The 27,769-nt window shown below is 36.8% G+C and overlaps 1 protein-coding gene across 4 annotated transcripts in view; it reads right to left on the reverse strand.

The window, feature by feature from the left end:
- The window catches only part of rdx (BTB/POZ and MATH domain-containing protein rdx), a 69,930-nt gene extending 43,328 nt beyond the window's left edge, over window positions 1-26,602 (reverse strand). For 2 of the 4 annotated variants that reach the window (XM_034973766.2, XM_034973765.2), the window contains exons 1-2: window positions 26,444-26,602; window positions 8,723-8,758 (exon numbers count right to left, since the gene is read on the reverse strand). Coding sequence is in view for 2 of the 4 variants with exons in the window: in XM_034973764.2 (XP_034829655.1) it covers window positions 4,461-4,474 (14 nt within the window). In the remaining 2 variants the exon portion in view is untranslated. Of the gene's footprint in view, window positions 1-4,460; window positions 4,700-8,722; window positions 8,759-26,443 lie in introns of those variants that run through there. The other 2 variants (XM_034973764.2, XM_034973763.2) reach the window with 1 other exon arrangement.
- Window positions 26,603-27,769: the final 1,167 nt, after the last annotated feature.

Below are 27,769 nucleotides of genomic sequence, written 5' to 3' on the forward strand. Positions count from 1 at the left end.
AATAGAAAGTAGCCTTCCCCGGGATGTAAGCTAACTCTGTACCAAATTTCATCAAAATCGGTTAAACTGGCCGTGAAAAGCTAGCGGACAGACAGACACACTTTCGCATTTATAGTATTAAATTAGATGTATGGAGGATATAGTCTTCTTATTTCTTTTTAAGTACCTACCGTACTTAAAAAGAAATAAGAAGACTATTGACATCAATGTTTCAAGAGCACTGAAACATAAAAACGAATAGCGGTGACCCCAAATCACTGAACAGGAGGGTGAAACACAAACGCTCGAGTTTTACGGGTCAACCGTCACCGAGCATTTCGTTGAAGGGTGGTAGCACAAGCGGGTGTAGGGCCAACGGGGGAGGACCCTGACACAGATCCCGAAGCGTCAGTGAAGCGCCGCGGAGACCTCGAAATTCGGCTGTTATAATATCATCGATTCTTCGGAGCACCATTTCGTGTTACGTTCAAAATGGGTCAACGCGCCCGCCTCTTCGTCAGCACGAAGTGCGTCGCGACGTCCCCGTCCTGAATTGCTACCTCGGCAAATTAACGCGACACACAATCATGTTCCAAATCGACTAATCGGTCATTTACTACTTTCAAAACAGGTACAGTACATATTTATAAAGTAGGTACCTATATATTTTTCAATTCTCAGTCGTTAATTTTTTTATTAAGTAACTTGAATTGTTCATATTTTGTATTTCCTTGAAATTGGATCGATTTTTCGGCTATTTCCAATTATTGTACGATTAAGGTGAAATTTTACAGACACGAGTGATTTGGATTACAAATGACAATAGATGATTATGGTATAGAGCTAGAATAAGTAAATATTATGTTAAGGCTAAACAGGTTTTTAAATTCGTACAGTTTATTCAAAGAGGTTGATACAAATTACAATCGCGTGAATAGAACGATTAAAGGCTGTTCAGTAACGTTGTCACGACTGTACTCGGTTCTAAATAACCTAACAGTAGATAATTTTTCAAATTACTGACTGAAAAACTGAGTAACTGAGAGACGTCGTTCCTAATTAAAGGTAACATCATAATTACCATTAAAAAGCCTGAATTAATTGCCCGAACAAAATACATTAGATCGATGATTGTTTATTATAAAATAAATGGAAACGTTTGTTGCAAAGAATAAACTGATTATAGAAAACGAACGCACATGTATTGTGAATTCAAGACAATCAAGAATCAAGATAGCTAAGAGAAAGAAAGTCGAGCTGAAGAAATGAAACGGAGACGACTTTCCACCGGCTTGTGCAAAATTTCACAACTTTTTAAAGGAAGATATGTTAAAATATGGGTATCTTTCTATATATAAAAATGAATCACTGAATGTGTTGCTAAGCGCAAATCTCGAGAACAGCTGAACCGATTTCGCTAATTCATTTTTTAAAAATTCCTTGAAGTACGAGGACGGTTCTTACGAAGAGAAAAATTTAAAAAATTGCCTGAAAAAGTCTAAAAACAACACTTTTCTTTATTCCCATACAAAAGATATCGTAATAATACTTCAAAAGTCAATTTAAATTTAAAAATTTAAATTTTGACAAATAACAATGCTGGAAAGTAAGTTATCGACTGATTACAGATAGATTAATTAAATTGAGTCGTTAAATAATATCATTTTGTTAATTTCATTAACATTTTAGATAATAAGTTTCATCTTAAGTAACAAATTCAAGTAAGTTGTCTTTCAGAAGTAAAGCGTTTTCGATTTCCTAATTATTATTTATTGTGTAAGCACATTGCAAGTCTTGTTATAGTTTCAAAACAGGAGCAAAGATTGATTTTGGTCATAATGTTTCGCTTTGTGAACGAAGCCAGCTACAACGGGCCCTTTAACTAAATTGATACTCTTGCGAAATAACCACACCGAACCTATTAGTAGGTAGGTACACAATCAAATTATACGACAAGTCGCCCTAGATTCAAGTAAGTTTTCAGTAGACAAAACTGTAACACCTGTGTTTTATCTCATAAAATAAAAAAAATGAGTTTATCTATTTTAGACTCCATACCTACTTATCACAGGGAGACATATTTTTATAAGGAGGCTACGAATACGGAAAATGTAATACAGTACCGTAATTTGGCTCACTTATCAAAGTACCAATTTTATATACATTTGAAAGTATGTTAAAAATGCGTTGCGAAATGTTGATTCGTTATAGGTAGGTACTAATTAGGTCTTTATGCGAAGCAATTGAAATAAAAATCTGGAATGACCTAGCGAGGCACGTTTTTAAGTGAGCTAAGAAGACTTTTCAAAAGCAGCGCAGCTTTTGAAATTAAAATGGCGAAGTGAAACAGTGCCGTTATATTAATAAAGTTAAAGCAAAATAAATTTTTAAGACGACTAAAGTAGCACCGTACAAAAGCTACAAAGAACGGTCAACTTTTTTTGAATGAATTAATGAATGAATATACCTAGGTAGGTACAATTATATTAAGTACACTGCACTCACACAATATTATGTTTTCTTGAACATTATTTTAATGATACTGTCATTCGGTCTTCGTATTATATTTATTGGGCGTTATTTTTATAAAAACAAAACGTGGTAAGTATTTACACATGAATATTATATTGTTGAAATGTCCTGCGCCTTTTGAGTAACCTCCGAGACGGAAGGTTATCGACCTCGGGAAGCGCATCCCGCAAATCCTTATCTTTTGCCGACTCCGATATATATATATATATTCTATACCTATAAAAGCGTTTTCTACCTAAGTGTGTGTAGTGTCTCAAGGGGATACAAAACAAACAAACTGAGACTGAACTTTAGGACAACAAAAATGTTGACTTGCATTGTGGAAAGAAACCAAGCGCAATATTATATAGGTAAGTATTCAATTAAACCATGGTTGTTTATTCAAATAGCTTGTGTACTTATATGCAAGTGATAGATAGTGTAACTAAGTAAATGGAAAATCAGGTTATCTCGTACGTTAACATAAATACAGTGTATATCTAATAAATGTTTCAATATAATATTTACAGAATAATGGAGAATCCTACATAGACATTCAAAAACTAATACAAGAATTGGCAAAATTTCAGAACGAATTATTTGAAACGAATCAATACAGACATTAGGGCAGATGTCTCCTTAAAAAGGACCAGAAGGTTAAATTTAGATTTACAACAAAAAGGAGTAGAAAAAGTTTCGGGAGCGAGTATTCTCCGACCCGTTTTGTTACCTGCTTGAAAACAAACGCCAACGAGTCTTCATTCTTTGTACCTATTTCTGTTTACCTACAAATCAAAGCTGCAAAAATTCCTACCTGAATAGGTATGCAAGAATTGGAAAACAAAGAATACAGCTGGTACGTAAATACGCAGGAAGTACAGTTCCTTTTAATGTCACTTAATAATGGGTTTATTTTGATAAGGATGTTAGTTATGGACGACATTTACATATACCGTGGTATTCTATTAAAGCCAGATAGGTAAGCTAGATAGCAATGATTGTCAAATTAAATAGGGATAAATTCTCTCTCTCCGGTCGTTCCTTCATTTCTGAAGATCGTGGTCCTGGCAACCTGACCTCGAATGGATTATTATCTGTTTCCATCGGCTTCTGTCGGTGGCCATTTTCGAAATGTGATAAAATCCACACCTGCTGGACTCCTTTAGCTGGTCGGACCACCTAGTTGGTGAGCGGCCTCTCGGTCTTTTGCCCTCAGTGTTGCCCGTCACTATGAGCTTTTCTAAGCTGTCATCAAGGGATAAATTAGGTAATTATAATAAGTTCCAATATGAAACTATATCAAGTGGATCAGTACGTTTAAGGACTAGGACTCCATATGCCTAAATATGACCAAAATATTAATGTAGAACACGTTAGTATACAATAAGTACATGGACAGACGGCTGTGGGGTTCTCTTTTTAGGGTAAACGTAACGAACGAGGGTGCGGACGAAGCGAAAACATCGGCATCGCATTAACGGACTCGAGGGGACTTTATGGGGGAAACTGAACCGATATACATATATTAAAATCTGTTAAAACACGAGACAATAATAGTTTGTTGGTTTCTAAACAATTATTAAATGACAGTAAATGATAATGCCTGTCGTAAAAGTGACTCGATTTCTATGTTGCTCCCTCTACCTGCTCGACGATCGGCTTACACAACAAAGAAAGTTATAATGCGTGCGAGTAAAGTAACTTTCGCTATTTGAAGTGCTGCTTCTTAATTATATTATTACAAAGAATAACAATAAACTTAGTTAAGGGCAGTTGAATCATGGCAAAGTTAATAGAGCTGAATAGTCAATAGACATCGATGACTTATGATTTAGATAACGATAGGTACTTAAATTAAATTATGCGAAAACAGAGTTAATTGCAAATATTAAACATCAACTATTAATAAAATATAATAACAGTAAAAACAATCTAGTTCCGCGTTGACACCAGCAACCAAAATAGCTCACCTCGCTAAGGCCATTATTTGATCGTATAATCCAACTTTCCAAACTAATGAGCACCACTTCGTCAACACAAAAATCACCAGGAAGATATCAGTGTAGTGGGAGAGTCCACTAACGCAGGAACTGGTGTAATAGTGTGTATCACGTCTGACAGTTTCACTTCACCACATGGTTGATAAGTCGCGCGAGCCACCGTAACGGACGTTCGGCACGGAGCACCAGTGCGGGGCGACTGGTCGCATGTACGGCGCGCTGCGGCGGGGAGTCGCCTGCTCGTCGCTACGTTGATGGCCTCTCGGAGAACGGAGACGCGGCACGGGCCTTCCAGGGCGGAGCGCCCGCCATCCGACGCACACACGGGACAGCTGCGCTGCGTGGACCCTTTCTCTGATCCGCTCCATCTCCATTATACCGGTGAAAGCTTACGTTTTGGGATACATTCGACCAAATCTAACTGAATAAATGATAATGCAGGTAATAAAAATAATATCTCAATTTTAATGAAAATAGTGCGGTTTCATTTAAATTGAGAGTCAAAAAGTAATTTTACCAATAATGTAAATCAAGCTGGTTTCTACGGTATGTTAAAATGTGGTTTTAGTAGAATCATGGTTTTTCGGAAGTTTAGTATTTTTTCTGAAGATAAATATTTTTTTGAATTTTTAAACATACAGTACGCGACAGGTCAAGATGGCAATCGGGGTATGAGGCGGGGGGACGCCCCGCACACCCGCACATCACCCACCAAGGGTTCCGTAATACAGTCGCATTTTTTCGACATTTTGCACGGTTCCGTGCTACAGTCGCATTTTTTCGACATTTTGCACGATAAATCAAAAACTATTATGCATAAAAATAAATAAGAATCTGTTTTTAAATTTACAGGTAAAGCCCTTTCATATGATACCCCACTTGGTACAGTTCTTATTTTGAAAATTGAAAATGTGTACTAACTATTTGTTCATGAACACCTTTTAATTTTTTTTGTGATGTAACCTTCACAATTCTTAGATTTATTCCTTTACTTGTGCTATAAAATAAGACCTACCTACATACCAAATTTCATGATTCTAGGTCAACGGGAAATATCTTTTTTTGGCAGACGGGCAGACGGACAGACAGACAGACAACAAAGTGATCCTATAAGGGTTCCTTTTTTCCTTTTGAGGTACGGAACCCTAAGAAGCAGAAAATTATTAAGTATTTTTTTTTTTAAATAAGTACTTAGTGATAACAAAAAACTAGCGATTTTGACTACTGAACATGTTGTGGGTATGAACTTCACTTAGAAAGAAGAAAGTGATATGAAAATGAATCAAATGAAAGCCTAGATTTCGCGCAATTTTTCTCGACGTTAGAGTAGGACCTACCTCTTAGTTAGTAAGCTTAGTAAAACAAGATATTTTTGGATATTGGTAACGATATTTGATGACTATTGATTCCTCAGATAAATAAATTACTTGATCACTTATATTTTTGCTACAGAAACATCGAAGGTCCTACCTAAGACGGGTGGTGTTCTCTTTGTATAGGTGCTAGGTACCTACTATGATCATTTTTTTTTTTTTTTTTTCCACACAAACAGAAAAAACACAATATTGGTTTCTTCGTGCTCGTAAGCGCTTGGCGGCTTGTCTGAGCACTGCACATTCCTCTGTAGTCTTATACTTACATACATACTATTAATGTAGGTAGGTAGTTTTAAAATAAAATAAATAAAATAAAATAAATAAATTAAAACGTAATAATTTATTTAAAGGGATTACGTTTCATACATTCTAATTTTATTATTTTAATCTTAATTTTTGAGAATGTCTTATGCAATATTGCTAAAGGAATAATTTGTTTGGAATAAGGATTGTACTTGTTCAGAAATGATTTGCATCGGATTATTTCAAAATTGTGAAATTGCGGTAAGAGCTATTGCATAAGTGCTATTTATATAATAGTCTATTTCTTTATGCAACTAGACTTTTACACTATTCTCTTTAGTCTTTACTCTTGACGCTTTTTAGGGTTCCGTACCTCAAAGGGAAAAACGGAACCCTTTTAGGATCACTTTGTTGTCTGTCTGTCTGTCTGTCTGTCCGTCTGTCTGTCAAGAAACCTACAGGGTACTTCCCGTTGACCTAGAATCATGAAATTTGGCAGGTAGGTAGATCTTATAGCTGACATTTGGGGGAAAATCTAAAAACCGTGAATTTAGGGTTGCATCACACAAAAAAAATTAAATTATGGTCATAAACTAATAATTAGTATTTTCAATTTTCTAAGTAAGATAACTATATTAAGTGGGGTATCATATGAAAGGTCTTCACCTGTGCATTCTAAAACAGATTTTTATTTATTTTTATGTATCATAGTTTTTGAATTATCCTGCAAAATGTCGAAAAAATACGACTAGTACGGAACCCTCATTGCGCGAGCCTGACTCGCACTTGGCCGGTTTTTTTAGCACCGATTTTAAAATCCAAGCAAAAACTATGAACTGTTACTAAACCCTACAAAAACGGCACTATAATAGGTAGCGTTGCCTATTACTTGTAATTTCACCAGGTAGGTACTTACTGTAAATTTTAAGAGCGACAGCAACTACCATAGATTCACTCGCGCGCACTTTCCACGATTAACTTTCTTATTTACTATTCGATTTGACCTTACCTTTCTATAACATTCACTTTAAATAGAGGTCGGCTTTTTATATATTAATTTTTATACATATAAAATTTTATATTTATGGACACATTTTAATTTTTTTCTTGTGATGTAACCACAAGTTCACAGTTTTCAGATTTTTCCCCTAATGTCTGCTATAAGACATACCTACATGCTAAATTTCATGCTTCTAGGTCAACGGGAAGTACCCTGTAGGTTTCTTGACAGACAGACAGACAACAAAGTGATTCTATAAGGGTTCCGTTTTCCTTTTGAGGTACGGAACCCTAAAAAACAATAACCTCCCTAACTTAGAATAACAACTCGCTGCTTAACTATCTTAAAATAAATCGTCGATGCCAATTTACTTCTAGCAAGCCAGCAATAAACAATCTTTAGAAGCATTATATTTAAATAAACTAGAGAAACCTTGTCGAGGTAGAATTCAGGTAGAGTTCGTAATGCTCATAGTATTCTTAAAATAAGTAGTAGAATGAATTGATTAGAGCAGAAAGTAATTAGAAAAGGAGTTTCCGTCATATAAAACGTATATGAACGTATAATGTGTGTAAAGAGTACGGCATGTTGCGACAATAAACTCGCAACTGTCTTTTCTCGAGCTGAGAAAGCTTCGAGCACAGCTGGTGAAAACTTACGACGCGACATTCGAACATGTACCAGCTGTCACGATTTGTGTCTATATAGTCAAGATCACGGAGTATAAAATCAAGACTCAAGACTAAATCATGAGAGAGACATCTAGTAATAATCGACGCTTTGTGTCTCTTATTGAAGAGGAAGATCCCCTCATCAGCTGAAATAGCCTGAGGGCACTAAGAAAATTCGCAATTTGAATATATTTTATGGTTTTTTTCTTAGAATGATTTGCCGTATATAACGTTCGCAACAAAAAACATATTACATACCTATGCATAATGTGATTTGCAATTGCCATAACATTACATTACTTGATATTTATCAATATCAGGATATCAAGTAATGTCTAATTATTCTATTAGGTAATCGGGAAATGTTTAGTTACACGTTTTCTATAAAAGGCGGAACAGTGCAGTGAAAGTGCATCACGGTTATTGCGTTCGCGCAGCATTCAGAACATTTTTCAGCGAGGAGAGAGAAACTCTAAGAAAGTGCCTAAAAGCAGGAGAAGGTAAAGTAAAATTTGAAAGCGCTACACAATAGCGCGTTGTCGAAATTGGAAAGTTGAGTGGTGCGCATTGATTGCATAACGCTCTTACGGAGCGCGGCGTGAGCTGACGAAAGGTACCAATGTGACGTCAGCGCCACGAAAGTGCATCGGTCCGCGCCCCTCTCGCTGCAGGGCGGCTGCACGTGTGCTGCACCGCGCTTCCTACATCTGAGGACTTTCTATTGGGAAACCGCGTTGACTTCTCGCCTTCTCCGGCTAACTGTTGGGAAATTCAACTCTCACGCGCAACACGAATCGAGATGCATCTGATTGAGCAATGACGCGGTCCACTTTACAGTGCGCTTACACAATTAGAGAGGCTCAAGCGAGTCTTATCTTTTTCTACCTATTGACACCGAATGTGCGATGTGTTAGTAGCTAGCAACATATTATTATTACTTACAGCTTTGAAACTATTAACAATCTCCGGTTGCGAAGCCTGAAACAGAAAAAATACTATTTATTACTATGCAAAATTCAATTATTGTAGAATCTATATAAAAAAATATATTTAAGTGATGTAAGTAAGATGATGTCTGCCATTTTTTCCGTGTGCGGATACAAAAATCCCGTGGGAACTATTTGATTTTTCGGGATAAAAAGTAGTGTTTACGTCTATGATGCAAACAAGCTATCTCGGCTATGTAATCAATTAAGGATGGAGTGGCCGTGGAAAGGTAACAGACAAACAGACGGATACACTTTCGCATTCATAATATTATTTTGTATGGATTTTGAGTACATATTTTGAAATCGAACAACAAATGCTTTGAGTGAAATCACAAGTATTTTTTTACAGGCCTATTAAATTGAATGATTTGATAGGTAAGATATCCAGGAGACTGAAAAAGTTAATGATATCCATTAAATTTTTTTTCCAATTTTGTAAGTTATGCTTAATAACGGTAAAATCCGAATTGTTTCAGGTTCGTTTAAGCTACACAGTAGAGTTATATAGGAACAATAATACATAATTTATCAAAAACCATAGTATAAATTACAGTATCTGCAGTATCTATACAAATATCATCATCATGATCAACCGATCACCGGCTCACTACAGAGCACAGGTCTTCTCTCAGAGTGAGAAGGGTTTTGGCCATAGTCTAATACGCTGGCCAAGTGCGGATTGGCAGACCTTCACATACCTTTGAGAACATAATGGAGAACTCTCAGGTATGCAGGTTTCCTCACGATGTTTTCCTTCACCGTTAAAGTGAGTGATATTTTAATTACTTAAAAACGCACATAACTCTGAAAAATTAGAGTTGCGTGCCCGGGATCGAACCCCCGACCTCCGATTGGAAGGCGGACGTTCTAACCACTAGGCTACCACAGCAATATAATATACAAATATGCATGAGGTTAAATCAAATAGCTCTCATCCCAAGCAAGTAGCTTCTCGTGGGCAAATTCGGTCAATGAGCATAATTACGGTCAAATATGTATATGTAAGATAATGCATTCTTTAATAATAATAATTAATGAGCCTTCACAAACATTGCAATTTCCAGGTATGTACTATACTATAAATGTCATGCTGATTGACCAATAAGTGAGAGAGGTTAAAAAATTGAGGTCTTAGCTACGCAGGACGCTCCTCAAAGCAGTTCATGGTTGAATTGAACATGTACAGTATTCAAATAACCCTTCGCATTTTAATTTATATCTTTACCCAGCATCATAAGGTTGATTATTCTTTATCAAATTAAAAGCAGTTCCTAATTGTCGGATTGAGTACGGCTTGTGATTTAAATGGCAATTTTGCCTTTAAGCTCTAATGTAATAGAGTCCGATTTTCATTAAACCGCATCGGCATTCAAGAAGTAGGTTGAGACAACGCACACAGAGGCAGATTACACTTGTATATCAAAAACTCTCATTTACTCTACGTCACGAGATGCAAAATTTTATGCAAAAACTATAATTATAATATGTGTAACAAGTTCTTTCTTTTCAACATTTACTGATTAGCGAGTCAACAATATTGTCAATATTAGCTATATGAAATGCCCTCGGTAGCCTTAAAAGAAGTGAAAACTATTCTAGACAATTTTAAAATTAATTAAAGGGAGATTATATCAAAACATCAAACCTCTTTAGAAAGTAAGTAGCAATTAGCATCGGGAAAGTTGTTTCATGCCGAATAGATTTAAATTGAAAAGCAATGCTCGACTAAGTTTCCTAGACCATAAATACTATCAGAAAATCGAGCGGCTTGTGTACTTTCTAGTGGCGTAGTGGGCAAAAGTTACGATCTCTGGTGATATAATAATAACTGTCCGGCACAGCGACCCGCGCCTAGAGCGCCTACGCAACTGCTGCTTTACTTTGCTAAAGGGCTTGAAGGCACTTTCAAAATCGTCTAAAATAGTCAATTCCAATTCCATTGACGTAATCTATTTATATGAAAAGACTATCCTGATTCCTGAGTGACAGACTGATCAATATCAACGCACAGCCTAAACCGCTGGGGTTAGAAACAACAAAACACTAAGAATGGATTTTTGGAATTTCAAACCCTAAGAAGGTTATAGGGGATGGAAGTTTGTATGAAAGTCCGTCATTTTTCAAGTTATTTCGATGAAAAACTTCAGTTTTGGGTTATAAATGAAGAAATTTCAGGATTTTCGGAAATTCTACCCGCACGCCTATTCGCCGAATTTGCGTTTCTAAATTCCACCCAAGCGAAGCCGGGCGAGTTACGTAACCAATACAAGTATAAACACGTATGTAAGATTTAAAAAAACTGCAGGGTCTGCATGCATGAGGAACCAAATCAAGGCTCTCACACATTTTCGACAAAAAGGACATGGACTTGAAAATCTTCTAGTTTGTAAATTGCGCCAAATTGTCTAAGGAAGAAACTAACTTAATCTCTCTCTACAATTAATATATTATTCTTGTAAATAATATGCAAGTAAGTACCTAATATTATAATTCAAACTTTTAAAATAATAAACTTAGATCTTCATATCCAAGAATATTATTCAAAATTTCTAAAATTTAACTCGAAATCCTAGTTTCGAATTGCGTGAAACAGTACGTTATGCGTTAGTAATACGATAAATTATGTACATACAAGAGTACTAGAAGACAGATAAATCGCAAGAGATCTCGACGAGAAATACGTTCACCGTCCTAGATGCGCGGTAGGTACTTTCGTTTTGAAATCGGCTCGTACAATTGGCCGTATCGAGATAAAAGCAGACCAGCTGCACAGAGAACGGTGGCTGAACGCATTCCAACGTTTCTAATATATCCTTTGCCTCCAAATCTTCAAGGTGTTAACCTGAGCACGGAAGTCACTATTGTCGAGAGCATAAAATTGTCCAAGTGAATAATTGGCATCGGAACCTTCAATAAAATTGAGGCACAAGGTGCGGAATTCAATGCAGACATAATTCGTAGGTCAGCCACAGGTATTGTGTTTCGTACTTTTGCAAATCGAATGTATAGTACGCGACAGGTCGAGATGACAATCGGGGTGGGGACGCCGCGCACACCCGGTGCGGGATAGCGCGGATGACGCGCAGGTGTGCGGGGCGTCTGCGTCCCTCCGCCTCATACCCCGATGATCTGTCGCGTATTATATATAGGTACTAAAATCTTTATTTAATGAATTAATATTATGTAAATAATATGGGCTATATTTGGGTGAATAGGCTTTGGTAAATAGTCTAACACAACAATTGAAAGAGGTATCCTTATAAATTGTCATTAAAAAAGGCAAGGAGAAGGAAGGAATATTTTAGGACATATTAATTGCTTTCCTAAGAAGAAATTTACTTGAACAGAATAATTTCTACGAGCATAATAATTCTTCTTGTATACGACTGGTTTATCACTCAGGGTTTAAGAGTTCTTAGGGTTCAAAATCTCATGAACACGTAAGCTTTATTCTTACACTAAAATTCATAGTCAAGATAGGGGCTTCTTTAGGGGACCTCTCAGACGACACATTATTATTGTCATATTCAACTTAAATGCATTACACAAAGGTTGAAAATGACACGTGTCGTTTGAATAGTCCCTTATAGAAGCCTCTTCTTTCTAGATCTGAAAGATCTTGACTATAAATTCCTGCAGTGTTAAGTTGAGATGGTGGATCAAGATTATCAATCGGAGTTTCAGATAACTGTGTTCATAGAATAACAAAAAAAATAAAAACCGACTTCGTTACACATACACTAAAAATTGAAAAATAATTTAATTTATTACCGATTATATTATGTTTACAAGAGTTAATATAGTTCCATAAAAATACTTTTTGGTGCCGGTGCCAATTAGCTTTAGCTGCGCGAATCGTCTAGACTTCATATTTTTATGGGACTCCACAATGGCACCTCATTGGCACCGACCCCAAAAAATATTATTATGGAACTATATTAACTCTTGTATACATAATATAATCGGTAATAAATTAAATTATTTTTAAATTTTTAGTGTTTGTGTAACGAAGTCGGTTTTTATTTTTTTTGTAAAAAAATTTTATTTCACAATTTTTAGTGGCCCCATGGAATTATGCTATGACTGGTTAAAAATCTTCTGTTTACTAAGCTATTACACTGATCGCAAGCAATTTACTCTTATCCGTTGAGGAGTTCCAGTATCTATCTTCGAAGATGTTCATCAGATCTTCACCAAATTGAAATGGGACCAACTTTGAAGTATACCCTTTCAAACAAAAAAAGAATTTTCAAAATCGGTCCAGGCGTTTTCGAGTAATCGGGGAACATACATAAAAAAAAAAAAAAAGATTCCGACGAATTGAGAACCTCCTCCTTTTTTTGAAGTCGGTTTAAAAGAATAAACGCCTGAAGGCAAAAGCATAGCAAAACATGAAAATAAATATTGCTTACGCACAGTAATTTTTTTTAACGAATATTAGCCAAGTTTATTATGCTGACTAATATTCCCCTTTCCCCTCCAACTAAGCGTACTAGGAGTAGGTACGACGATAGTGCAACGGGTGAGGTTTGAACCGGCGACCTTTCGGATTTCAATCCGCTCCTTTAACCGTTGTGCTATCCAGGCTTTAATAATATTATATCTCTTCTATACATATAAAATAAAGTCACTTTCCGCTGTCGGTATGTACCTACGCTTAGATCTTTTAAACTACGTAACGGATTTTATTGCGGTTTTCACCAATAGAGCTACTAGTGATTCAAGAGGAGGGTTTACAAGTATAGTTTAATATTATTTTGTATGTACAAAATGTTGTAAAAATCAAGCCGACTGCGGGCTTCTATCAAAAACTAGTTTATGCTCGCGACTTCGTCCGCGTGGACTACACAAATTTCAAAACCCTATTTCACCGTTTTCCAGTAGTTTGAGCTGTGCGTTGATAGATCAGTCAGTCAGTCAGTCACCTTTTCTTTATATTTAGATAAACTAATATTATACAGAAAAAGTTTTGATTAATTGTTTGAAATTCTCCATCTTGGTTTTTATTGTTTGCTGTTATACCGGCAATAGAAATACACACTGAAAACGCGGACAGGCAGACAGCGTACAGCGTAGGCTTTGCAATAGGGTCCCGGTGGCACGTTTTGAGTACGGAACCATAAAAAGTAAAAATATAAAAACATAATTCTAAGGTTTAGGCGAGGCCGTAACTGTCGAAATTCATACTACACGGTTGGACCGTGACACAATTTGTAGAGCATTCATTTTATATTCGCCACTCTATCTAGTCTGTGTGTCATGAAACTATTCACGTTGCAAATCGGGAATTCAATAAAGTACCTACGTATTTCATTTAACAGACGTTTCCGTTGTATCCGACGTATTCGTTGGTGACTCAAATTTTCGTACAAATATCTTTATTATTTCAAAGTTACACGGATGTATGTAATTCTTGAGACCGTGTAGGTAACTTAGAAACTAAATATTTTAACGCAAACTCCACACACAGATAGTTTCTAGGTTATATTGTCTACAAAAAAGTGCATTGAGTTCCATTGGTTAAATACACAGTCAAAATACATTTGTTTGGAGCGCACTTCAACAAACTCCACTTAAGTAACATGCATCAAAAAAGTTATTAATGATTAATTAATTTAAGTAACAATGCCATACAAAATTATGTTAATTCTTTGTATTTAATATTTAACCTCTCGTGAAGGGAACGTGACAACACGGGCGCATTAACGTCCGTGTCATTTATGCAGTTAGTGTGCGCCAGATTTCATAAGCGATCTCTCTGTACCCTGATCTAGGTTAGGTGGTCGACACCAGCAACAGCGGTATCGAGCGCGTCCGATGTTAACCTACATACATCCGTGGCATACATCGAGCTACCAAGCTGGGGTCGAGTGTACCCGTGGCCGTAAGTTAAATTCGTGACCCCGCCGTGCCTCTGTTCTCCTAGTATCACTGGACACACTCATTGTTCTCTGCTGTGCATAAAACACCCCAGGTGATACCGGTTCTGTTTTAGCTGGGGCAAATGTAACCTAAAATTTTAATTTCGTTCTCCGAAGATTTTCTCGTTTCTGAAGGTTATGACCTCTTTCTATTAATAACAGATCTTTCCGCATCATGATCAACCCATCGCATCGAGTATCCTCTTAGAATGATAACGGTTTGGCCATAGTCTACCTTGGACCCCTAGCTTTCAGTGGTCTCTTCCCGCATAATATCTACTAGGACTAAAATAAAGAAATTGAAAGCAAAGTTTGTCCAAGTTCAATGTGTGACCGAGTGTGCGCGAGCGCTGAACCGCAGATGATAAGCTATTCTATCAGAGAAAATGATTGAATACAAATGGTAGCGTTTTAAGTTGAATCTATTAACTTTGCATCAAACAATTCGATGCACGTTTTTCACAGCAATTACTTGCTTTGTTCGTTAATTTGCTGACTGACTTACCGCACTTTATCTAGACAAATGAAAACATTTTAAGAACCTAGATACCCATTGAACGAAAAGGTTAGATTTAAAAAAAAAACATTTTTTTATAATAATATTTAATTATATGTAGTAATGACAGATCTAACCACAGAGCATGTCAAAAATAAATGCAAGTTTTGTAACGGTTTTCTCCTACATGTAAAAACTCAATTTTTGAACCCAGCGGTTTCAGCTGTAAGTTGATATTTAAATGTCAGTCAGTCAGTTTCGCGATCACACATTTAGAGTTTCCACAATTTTAGGTGACATGTCCTGATAGTTTTTGAATATAGGGCCTTCCCGTGTTCAATGGTGCAATCATCAAGGGTCAATGCCCGGCATGCAAACTACTCCACCACAAATCAATAACTTGATATGTAATACATATACATATATCAATTATGTGATACGCTTAGTTTACACGATTATGCACCTTTACTATCTACATCGCATATCGGTACCTCTAACTTGCGTTGCATCGATCGAAGAAGATTTGGGGTAGGCTTTGCCTCTGTATTTATGAAATTAAATTAGGTGTGTATTTGCATGTATTTAGGTTGTAGCAAAACTTAATTAACAAAGAGTTTTCCTCTTACAGCCTTCGCACACAGCGACGTTTTATAGCGATACAACCGCGCGTATCATGAACGCACGGCTTTGTGAGTAAGCTTAGTTGCATTTGCATTGGGCCAGCGACACTTCGGGTACTGTATCCCAACCATTTTACGGCTTTATCGCTACTGTAGCGCAGCAAAAAGTCGCCGTGAGCTAAGATCCTTAATTACGGGAAGGATTTTTTGCTACAGATCCTAAGACCAAGCAAACGCAAAGGAAGAAAGGGAAATCCTGATTTAAGATGGTGCCGAACCTGATATATACCTAACTAGCTGATCCCCGCGGCTTCGTCCGCGTGTATATAATATAGCCTATGTCACTCAGGAATAATGTAGCTTTCTATTGGTGAAAGAATTTTCAAATTCGGTTCAGTAGTTCCAGAGATTACCCCCTACAAACAAACTTAACGACAATTACCTCTTTATAATATTAGTATAGATCTACACTAATATTTTAAAGTAAAGTGGAAGTTTGGATGAAGGGGGTAATCTCCGGAACTAATGATCAGATTCTGAAATTCTGAAAATTCTTTCACTGATAGATAACATTATCCCCGAGTACTAGGCCATAAATTACATCACGCTGACAAAGTCTCAGGAAAGTCTAGTTGAAACTAAATTGCAGTGACTCAGCTGGCTCGAACACAGAGGATGGGAGAGAATCGTGTAGTAAGCAGAGCATACTTCAGTCCCGTAATTTTATTTTATTTTATTTAACAGGAAAACTTACAGCTAATATGAAAAAATGAATAGGTAAATACAGAAGAAGATTAAAGCTAATGACAAGTTTTCACAGATAGAATACACATAAGAATAACAAAAAAACTCGACTGGGGGAGAGAAAATTTGATAGGAAAACCTACTGAAGGACAGGAACATCGCCATGATGGACGAAGCATTGTATAAGCTACTAGCCTTCGGCCTTCTTCAGGAGATCCGAACAGCGTGAAGAGGCGCAGGGCAGGTACCTATAAGTCATGTCCATGAGTGACAGCTTTTAGAGTACGGGGGCAAAAATCCTCCTTCGGCCATTGAGCCAGTAAAGTAAGGAAACTGTGACATATGAACCTTCTGAGATGAGTCGAATGGATTGGTTGCAATTTATAGCTGTTATTAATTAGCTTTTCTGCAGATATAAAATATAATATGTGGGCGATAAACAGAATAAAGAGCCCTGAAAGCTATAATAATACCTAATAATTGAAGTAGGTGTAGGTATGTAGCTACTCGTATTATCCACACGATCCACGCAGAGATGATAACATCAATAAGGTTGTTTTCGTGATATGATGCACATGGACGCGTACAGTAACGTTGAACCGTGAATTGTGAATATTATGGAACGTAAGTTGGCCATTTTGGGCCAAGCTTCGAACAATTAAAATATATTTACAAGCAGTTCAGCATTTAAGTTCATAACATAGCTTAGTTTTTAGTTTCCGAACGACTGCACCAAGTTGGTCCATTCTTTTTTTGTTATGTTTATAATAATTTTCAGGTTTCAAAATTGTTGTATGAAAATTAAACACGATACAACTGAAAGATATACCTACCTAATTATAGCAAAGCTTTTATGCGAAGCACGCGGTCGTATGCGACAATGCAAGCCGTCCATGCAGGGAGTTCGTCGGCCCCGGACGACAACCGACGGATACTGACCCGTGCCGAAACGCTCCACGATCCACTTGCACTACTCTGATTGACATTTATAGTACTTGCACCTATGCATGCGGGCAGGTAGCATAAGCTGAGCCCGATCTACTCGTGTGCCGGAAAGCTATTGATGGAACCATCATGTCTACCTTTTAAAGTATGTTGATTTATATAGGAGCTGTTAACAATCGATTTATTATAAATGCATGTTTTTTGTTACTTACATCTGTTCGGATTTATTTTCTACAGGTGAGATTAACAATGATAATGAAAATTATTTAAGTATTTTTTATCTATTAAGCTCATTTCACACTACGGGATATAATTTTTTTTTAAATTATATTTTAGTCGGATCAAAAAAGACATAGCCAGCCAGGTAACCTCCCAGTGTGCCTGGGTTCTGCTGGTCCCTTTCGGATACGTCCGAGGGGAAGAGCGGCCCGGTAACATGGCTAATAATTTCTCTTCGGAGATATTGTTGGCTATGTCTAACGACCTGGCAGGGGGGGAGGTTTCTCCGCGTGTCCCTCTGACGATGGGACCCCACATACCTTCCTCCAGTTGGCTGGCTGGTTGGGTAGCCGGCTGGCAACCAGGCCGGGTGGGGGGAGGGGGGGATACGTTAACGCATTTCCCAGCGATACAAAAAGGGCTAAATGTCGGGACGAAATTACGAATGTTGGGAATACCAATATAAATGAATTGTGAAGTCTCCATCGATCCCAGCATTCGTACCATTTTTAGCCCCATGCGAATTATTGTAACCTTGAATGTCTATTTTGACCGGACTATAATATAATTTATATCCCGTAGTCCGAAATGAACTTCATTGTAGGTACAAATAAATAAATTTTGCCTAATTTTAAAATTTATACCTATAAATCTTATTCCAATACTGCTAACCCCGATCTAAAACACGCTTGAAACCGTTCTGATAAACGATACGATACATCGTAATGATAAGTTATCGTTAAATTGATAGGTACGTCATGCAGCCATGTGCTTGGTGATAATATTAAAGGAACAGAAAAATATTTTCTACTAGCTGATTCCTGCGACTTTGTCCGCGTGGATTTACGTTTTTTAAAATCCCGCGGGAACTCTTTGATTTTTCGGGATTGTTGTCGTTGCTTGGTACCTACAATATGAATTCACTATGAACACTTCCTGAATCTTGATAACTCATCATCATCAGGATTAAGGAGTTGAATCCAGAATTTTTTATGTGACCACGACGAACTTTTTTTTTTGATTTAAAAAAATATTGCAAATCGGTCCAGAAACCTCGAAAAAATCGATGTAGAAAAAAGAACCACCTCTTTTTTGACAGTCGGTTAAAAACCGATGACCTTGAAATATTTACGGAACAATCTTTAAAATATTCTAACAAAAAAAGAATGAATGAAATCGGACTACGCGTTAATGAATTACAACTCAGTATACATTTTAACTTTCATCCCCTCTCCTACGGGAACCATGCTGAATTTCGGGATAAAAAGTATCCTATATTCTTCCTCATAGTATGGCCTCAAATCGTACCAAGTTTCATTGGAATCCATTCAGTAGTTTCATCGTGATGCGCGGCCGTGATACAGACAGACAGACAAACAGATAGACAGACAGACAGACAGACAAAAATGAAAAAAATTACAGTTTTGGGTTCAGTATCGATTATAGAGTGCCCTCGAAAAAAAATTTTCAAAATATCTTCTATGTACAGAATTTGACCTGTTACAGTTTTATTATACCTAAGTATTGATTGATGATTTAATCACGATTAGAAAATGTTACATGGTTATACATATACAGCTCGAAAACTGTAATGCCCGCCTCACACGATGAAAAAATGCAAAATAAACCATTCTACTCGAAAGTGTGTGTTCTCATGCACGTTGAACTATACATAATAATATGTTAATCGTGTGTGGCAGGAACAAACCGATTGACAACCATTTTTTATGAGTCTAGCACACAATGGCCACTTGGCTTCCATTTGAAGCGTTCGGCCAACGTTTAGCGACTTGCCGAGTAGTGTCGGATTTTTGCCCACACAAAGGGTATTCTTAAACAGCATTTAAATCACCCATTTCCTTTACATGTTATTCAATTATTTGGGGATTGACGAAGGAACTGCCAAACCGGGAACATTTTGGCCACAGTATTTTTTTAAAATCATCTTTATAAAAATTGACGCGGCTGCAACAGTTTCCATGTCCGTTCTCTTTGAATGGCCAGTGCAGAAGATGCATGACCATTGCATAAACAGTGTGCTTCTTTTTGGCCGAACGTTTACCAACACATCGCACCCCTAGATGAAAAGGTCACTAAGTCAAAAAGTGCGTGTTTTGAGTTAGTGGCATTTTCAAACTCCTGACTCGAATACCTACACGGCGATATAACTCACGTAACTATACCTTCAACCGTCAACGAATAATGGTGCGAAACGTAGGTTTACTTGAATGACGCTCCCCTCAACGGCGCGAACATACTCCGTCATTTTGAGTAGTCTTCCGGTCGACGAAGGTGGATGACGTTTGAATAGTGGGTCATTTTGAGTTGCAGGAGTTAACGTGAAATTTACTTATGTTAGTCATCATTAAATTCGTTTTTATTTAGAGTTAATTGTGTTTTACTGAAATTTTATTTATAATAATTATTGTTTATTTTGAGTTACGTTGTTTTGATGATGTTTTATCGCGATATTTTTTTTGATATTTCAAGTTACTGAGATTTACATGACAGTAAAATCAAATTCCGACTTACAGTAGTTTTGTTGAAGGAAACTTTAGCTTCCTTTATCTTGGCCTGTTTAATCAAAAACGTACTTTTTATAGATAAAAAGTTATTATTATGACATTTAGAATTAGATTTTTTAATCGCTATAAAGATTTGACAAGCAGGACGTGATATTTTTGGATTTTTTGAGTTGGTTGACTTTACATGATTGTTTATTTTTAAGTCAAAAAAGTGCAGAAAAACTCATGTTAGAAATGATAAACACAAAAACAGGATCTTGACCAGCTAGCAGCATTGGATGATAGAAGAACCCTTCCATCCCATGGTATAAAAGTGCTGAATAGGGTAAAGGAGACTGAGTTGGCAGTTCCATTGGATGTTCTAAGAACGCTTCCGTCCTCTGGTATGGAAATGCTAAATAGAGTAATGCACCCGAGTTGCTAGTAGCATTGTGGATGGATTGGAAACCCGTAAAACTTACAAGTTGCGGGATCAACTAAAAAAAGAATTAATCCCTGCTCGCAAATTGCAACCTCCTTGCGGAGTAAAATGTCGTTTTAAATGTAGTACCAAGTCCCGTCAATTCGTTTTTATAAAACTAAGCAAATACCAGTTTTATGTTACGGAAAACCATCCTAATAAGTACAAATAATTAGTGATTCAGTTTAATTTTATTTTTAACTAGCTTATTCCTGCTACACTTTCAAACACTTATTTCACCCCTTCATGGGTTGAATTTTCAAAAATCCTTACTTAACAGATGTCTACGTCATAATAGCTATCTGCATGCCAAATTTCAGCACAATCCGTCCAGTAGTTTGAGCTGTGCGTTGATAGATCAGTCAATCAGTCAGTCAGTCGGTCAGCTTTTCCTTTATAAATATAGATTATTCATTCAGTAAATAAATAACAGTTTTGTTTGTCTTTACATTTGTTATTGTTTTATTTCAACCATATTAATTCTAGTGCACCTAGGTACATAAAAACTAAAAATTTATCACCCGTTCATGGCATAACTCAAAACTATCCAATAAAAAGTTATCTCAATTTTGAGGTGAAAAGTAATGTAACTCATTTTCATTTCAGATAAAGTAAGCTAATTCTACTTACTGCACAAAAAACTTGTTCACTACCGCTGCAAAACTAGAGTAACTAAAAAATCTCAATTATTTCGGGTTTTTAACAGATAACATACAAATAAGTTAGTTGAACAAGCTTTAGGAAATATTGCTTTTACGAATGTATTTTTAGATTTTCCGTATCTTTCATAGATATCCTAAAATCAGTTTTTCGTCGTTTCTGAACATTTTGGTTTTTTGACTTAGTGACCTTTACATCTAGGGGTGCGACATGTGGCCATTGTTTTCTGGAGCTTAGACTTTTACATCAAGTCGCCCTTTTGCGCAGGAGCTGTCTCAGTGAAACAGTATCCCCATAAGACTATAGAGTATAAAAGACGTATTAGTATGTATTATGTAAGTATATATTAAAATTCATTACCTAATTACGACATTGATGACATCATAAATGTATTGCTAAGCGACTTAGCGACGTAGTGAGTCTAATTGTTGATCGTAGTATGATCTTAGTACTTAGTAGTGAGGCCACAAAATAATAATACCTATAGCTACTTCAAAAATTATGAAACACAGCCGTACTTTTAATATATATTCTTTGCACATAAGTACCATGCTATGAGAAAAACAAAAGTTTATTTTGCTATTGGCACACGTATTGTTATGTAAAAAGGTAGTGTATAATGATTTTAGTAGTCTAGGTCAACCAAGCCAAGATAGTATGTAAAAATATAAGCTTGTATAATGTAACGAATACAAAATTCAAGATTTCAGTTTTTGTTTTCAGTCCAACCTTGGACTCAATAAAAGCATCAGCACAAAAAAAAATCATGGTTAAATATTGCGCAAGGTAAGGACATAATCCATACATCCATACTAATATTATAAATGCGAAAGTGTGTATGTCTGTCTGCTAGCCTTTCATAGCCCATCCTTTCAACCGATTTTGACTAAATTAGATACAGAGATAGCTTGCACCCTGGGGAAGGCATAGGGTTTTTAGCGCGGTAAATCAAAGAGTTCCCACAGGATTTTTAACAACTTTAATCCACGCGGACGAAGTCGCGGGCTTCCTCTAGTATGAAATATATACTTAATATGTTACATGCAAAAATCAAGTGTTCAAGCTTAGATTTGTACAGAAAAGTAACACATTTGAACTCAAATAAACACCTATTTTATTGTAAGCTCGAGATTAACAAAACTGTTACCTATAGGAACTCTAATTGCCGCTTTTCCACTTGCGCGTGAATCACGGACCGATATTCCGTGAACGGCGGAAAACACCCACTCACACTGTTACAAAAAATTATTCGCATGTTTATAGGCTAGTTCACTTCCTATGCCAGCACTAAACCTCCTCTTTCATCTTTATTTTGGCATATTTTTGGATCGGCATTACTCGAAAACGCAATCGAATTATTGGTTTTCTAAATATAGGAAAAGGTGACTGACTGACTGACTGACTGATCTATCAACGCACAGCTCAAACTACTGGTCGGAACGGGCTGGAATTCGGCACGCAGATAGCTATTATGACGTAGGCATCCGCTAAGGTTTTTTGAAAATTCAACCCCTAAGGGGGTGAAAGAGGGGTTTGAAATTTGTGTAGTCCACGCGGACGAAGTCGCGAGCATAAGCTTGTTAAATATAAATCGCCATGTGTAAAACTACTAATTACATACTAAGCCATCATTGGCCACTTCCCTAATTATCAGGCAGGCTGGCACATTTGGCAACAGAGCTGCTCGTTATCCTGGGGTAGCACCAGATATACTCGTGATCGTTACCTTTGCTATGGCTTCCCCGTCTATTAGTGCCGACGATCAACACATTATAGATTTCGCAAAGGTTTTGCAGGGGAAAATGAGGCAGGCGCACTCGCTTTAGTGTATTAGGTACTCGATACTTGATTTTTTCAGTATTTGTTTGATTTGGGGTCATTGATTCCATATATTATTATTATTTGCGAATTTGAAGTAAATATTATGTGTATTAATTCAGAATTTATGACGCTCTGGCAGACTGACGGACGGACGGCCAGACAGACACTAAATTCACCCAAGTAGACTCGAAGACCGCGTTTCGCTCGGTCAATAAGGTACCTACGAGAAACAAATGCGAAGTGTATTTTGAGCCCTGTTATAGGATCGGTATAGTTTCACCGCAAAATATTCGAAGGCCAGGCACGGGCGGACGGGACGACCTACAAACGAGAGAATTTCATTTACCGCGCCCCTAACATCCTTGAGAAAAGTTATTCAAGGCCTACAGGTTATGCGGAAGTGTCCTTCGAACGAAAAGCCTTGTAGTAAGCGCTAACGCCTAAGCGTAAGTTAATTTATATTCCCTAACTAACAACTACCTACCTACCTAAGCGCCTACTAGACATTTAGAATGTTGTAGGACTTCTCAATTGAGCCACACATGCACCCACAACATGCAGATTTGGAAGCCAACTGCAGGATGTTATTATCCCAAGAAAACCTCAACCATTATTATGATAACTGAAAAATGTTAGATCCCAGCAATGGGAATATAATCGAGAAAGTATGGTAACCATATCGTTATCATTATTATTTGAGGTAGTCTGAGTATAAATTAAGGGATGATTTATGCCAACACGTGGTGGGCGCGGGCAATGCCACGTACGAGACGCGGACGAGGCACGACTCGTGCCCGCCACGTGTTGGCATAAATCATCCCTTAGCTGTGATAGCTTAGTGGTCAAGATGTCCCTGCTAAACCAAAAATTGCTGACCCGGATGGGGTTCCAACATTGACATTGTAAATAATAAAATTATTGCAATTATTTTATACATATTAATAATTGAATCTAGATGTAACATTGTAATGCATTGAATAAATAAATGACTAAAATTTCCTATTCGAGATGTCAGAGTTTCAATCCCGGGCACACACACACACACACTTTTCAGAGGTCAATGACATAGCCCTAACTATTAGCAAGCTAAAGTGGCAGTGGGCAGGTCATGCCTGTCCTAGAGGTGATGGCCATTGGAGCCGGAGTCCTTGAGTGGAGACCGCATTTAAGCAAGCGTAGTGTGGGACACCCTCCAGCATGATGGACCGACGATATAAAGAGGCTGGGGAGAAGTGTCTGGATGAGGAAGGCTGAGGACCAGCTGTGGTGGCGCTCTTGGGGGAAGGCTTATGTCCAACAGTGGACATCCACAGGCCGATGATGATGAAGTTCAAACATAATGAAAAGTGCCAATAACTCCTAACTAACATTTTTGCATAGTCAGTTTTTTAATTCAATAGACTTAAAGTGTCCAAAAGGTCCTTAACATCAAAACAAAAAGAGCTCAACATACGGTACAAAACATGCCACTGGATTGGGTAGAAACTCTAAATTATCAGTGGATAATAAACTGCTTATATACACATCAGTCCTGAAGCTAACCTGGGCCTATGGTGCACAACTGTGGGGTAGTGCATATGACTCGTAGCCTTAACATATTACAGAGAATGCAAAAAATAATTTTATGTTTGATCGCTAACACGCCGTGGTTAAACAAATGAAGAACTCCATCAGAACCTGCACATAATCAATGAAGGAGGAAGTTCAGGTGCTAGCGAAACGCTACAAAGAATGGCTACTGATGCATCCGAATCCACTAGCCACCAGGCTATTAATCGAGGACTACCAGAGATGCCTAAAGAGAAAATGTATTCACCACCTTGCTTCTTGATAGGCAATAAAGAGTTGAGCTGTGCTAGCTCCGAAAGAGGAGCAGCCGTTACAAAACAATAACTTACACCTAATTTGCTAAAAGTACTCGGAGTTCGGACTGATTGCAAATCCCAATATTAAAAAAAAGGCCCTTAACCATAAAACAAACTAGCAATTAAATGAACAACAATCTATTACCATAAAACATTTTTTTTCTTCTAGTGAAAAATGTGTGTTAATTCACTAAGGAGGTATAGGCACTTTATGGATGATTTATAAGATTAGGTTATATTATGTGACCCAGAATAATATCAGAGCAGACCGACTCTATGCAGCCTTGTCTGTCCTACGCCTAGAGTTTTAGTGAAGCATGAAGTCAGAACCTTGGTCCAGAATGAAGTGAGCCTGTGAGGCTGACTGGAGTGAAGGGGAGGTGGTGGTGGAAAGGAAGTGACCCAGCAACATAACACTACAAGGGTCAACAAAGTGAGTCTTCTGGTGTAGCCCATTTAAAACACTAGGTACAGAAGACCAGAAGAACCAATATTTTCAGACAAAAGCACTAAGTTTGTGAAAACAACTTTTTTATCACATAACCCCACAAGTACTTTTGACGGTTTGTCACTGAAAGCAGTGATTTTAACCAGGTAAGAATTTTGACTGTAAAATCAACACTAATATATTATTAGGTAAAGATTATCAAATATTAATTTTATAATTGCACCTAGTATAAGTAGAGACATCATAATATTTTGCAGTTTATTTAATGTAAAATTCTTCTTCTTCCTGACCTTATCCCACACTATGTGGGGTCAGTACTCAGTACAACATGTCTTCCTCTTCACACACACTTCTATCATCCGTTAACATATTATTCACCCCTTTTACACTCATAACCCATCTACCTTTTCTTCAGTTGTCCTTTCCTCTTTTTCCTTTCATGCATATTTAAGATTATTTTAGTGATATGACTTTCTTCCTTCCACATTATATGTTCATATCATGCCAGCCTATCACCCCCCATCTTTTCTACCACTGGTGCAACTTAATTTAAAATTGTAATTTGGTATTTGAGAAGGAAAAATATAAATAGAAACATGTGCAATTACTGAAGCTATTTTTGATCTTTACATGGAAGAATACTTAAAATGTTAAATTTCTAACAGTGTAAAATGTTGGGATGTGATGTCCGTGTCACCATATCACAGTTAAATATTTTCGTCGCTAAACGTCACAACCTCATGCTAAAAATGGAAGCAGGGCAATGCTTGTCAGGCTTGTAACTTCTTTTTATAGGAGAAAAGGTCATCAAAGCAAATTCTGTTATAAATGGTGAATATTTCGTTAGAGAGTAGTATGTTCCTTGATACAAATGAAAGTCTCATTTGCGAGTTGGGAACAAGTGATTTTGACATTTGATATTAGGACTTATGAATTATGATCTTACTTACTTGTAAAATGATAACTTATAATAAATGTTTTCCACTTAACACAATTTTAGTACTAGAAAATAAATGATAAAACTATATAAAAGGGTCCAGGCACAAAAGTAACTAAAAAATAAAACTATTTCAGCGAACAGTTCACAACACACCTCGAAAATAAACCATAGACTGTGCCACAGACCAATAATATATATGGACGTGCCATAGACATTTTTTTACTGGCTTAAACTCTGGATTTTAGCATTTTTGCTTGGACTAGTAGGGCGATTGCGTAAAACCTGCATCAATCATTATGTTAATCGCAATTGTTGTGATTGGCTGAATTTGTGCGATTCATGTTGCAACAATGCATTTTTTTTTAATTTTTTTTTGTTTATTTGAAAGTAATCAACAGCGTAAATACATAATTATTATTTAAATTTAAATCTAGGTATAACAGAAGACCAAAAGAGATTACTTAAAATTATAATTAAACTATTTTAACAGAATAGAGTTAGAATAAATGTAGGTATATATACAATAATAATAAAATAAAATTACAACAGTGTGTGTGTGTGTATGCGTGTGTGCTTATGTGTGTGTGTGGTGTGTGTGTATCTGGGAGTGTATGATTGCATGCATATTTAGATGTTAGCTACTTTTTTTTTTGTTTTACGATGATAGTTTCTTAATTCCTTTTTAAATTTATTGTTTGATAGGTAAAATAAGTCAAACTCAGCGAACTGACTGTTATAAGTACGTACCAAGCGTGGAATTATAGAATTTCGCGCATAATTTGAGTTAGATTTGGAAACATTTAGAAGGCGCGTGTGACGCGTTCTTAAAGGTTGAGCATTAAATGAAAAGGCTGAGAGTAAGCTAGGACAATCGATTGAGCCGGTTAAAATTGCTTGCAGTAACAACATATCACATTGTTCCCTTCTATGTTCCAGTGAGTCGATACCGTAGTGAGTACACGCTTCCTCATAACTATAAAAATTTTTAAAGTCTTTAAAAGCTAAGTAGGTATTTAAGAAACTGCCTCTGTATGGTTTCAAGCCTATGGGCATATATTACGTATTGAGGCGACCAGATATTACACGCATATTCTAGAATACTCCGGACATACGCGAAGTAAAATGTTTTTATGCATTCCACATTACTAAAAGAACGTATTGTAGCCAATAGTGAGCGAGCGACAACCAATCAGAGGTGATTGCGATCGTGACAACTGACAGTGTAGCTGTCATTCTCGCAATCGAGCCGTAGCAGGAAAAACTTAATGGTGCATTATCCATACCTAAATAAATAATATAAGTCCCGCAAATTGCTATTGCGCTGGAACCACGTCTC

This window comes from Maniola hyperantus, chromosome 12 (genome assembly GCF_902806685.2).
Source record: "Maniola hyperantus chromosome 12, iAphHyp1.2, whole genome shotgun sequence".
NCBI classification, from domain to species: domain Eukaryota; kingdom Metazoa; phylum Arthropoda; class Insecta; order Lepidoptera; family Nymphalidae; genus Maniola; species Maniola hyperantus.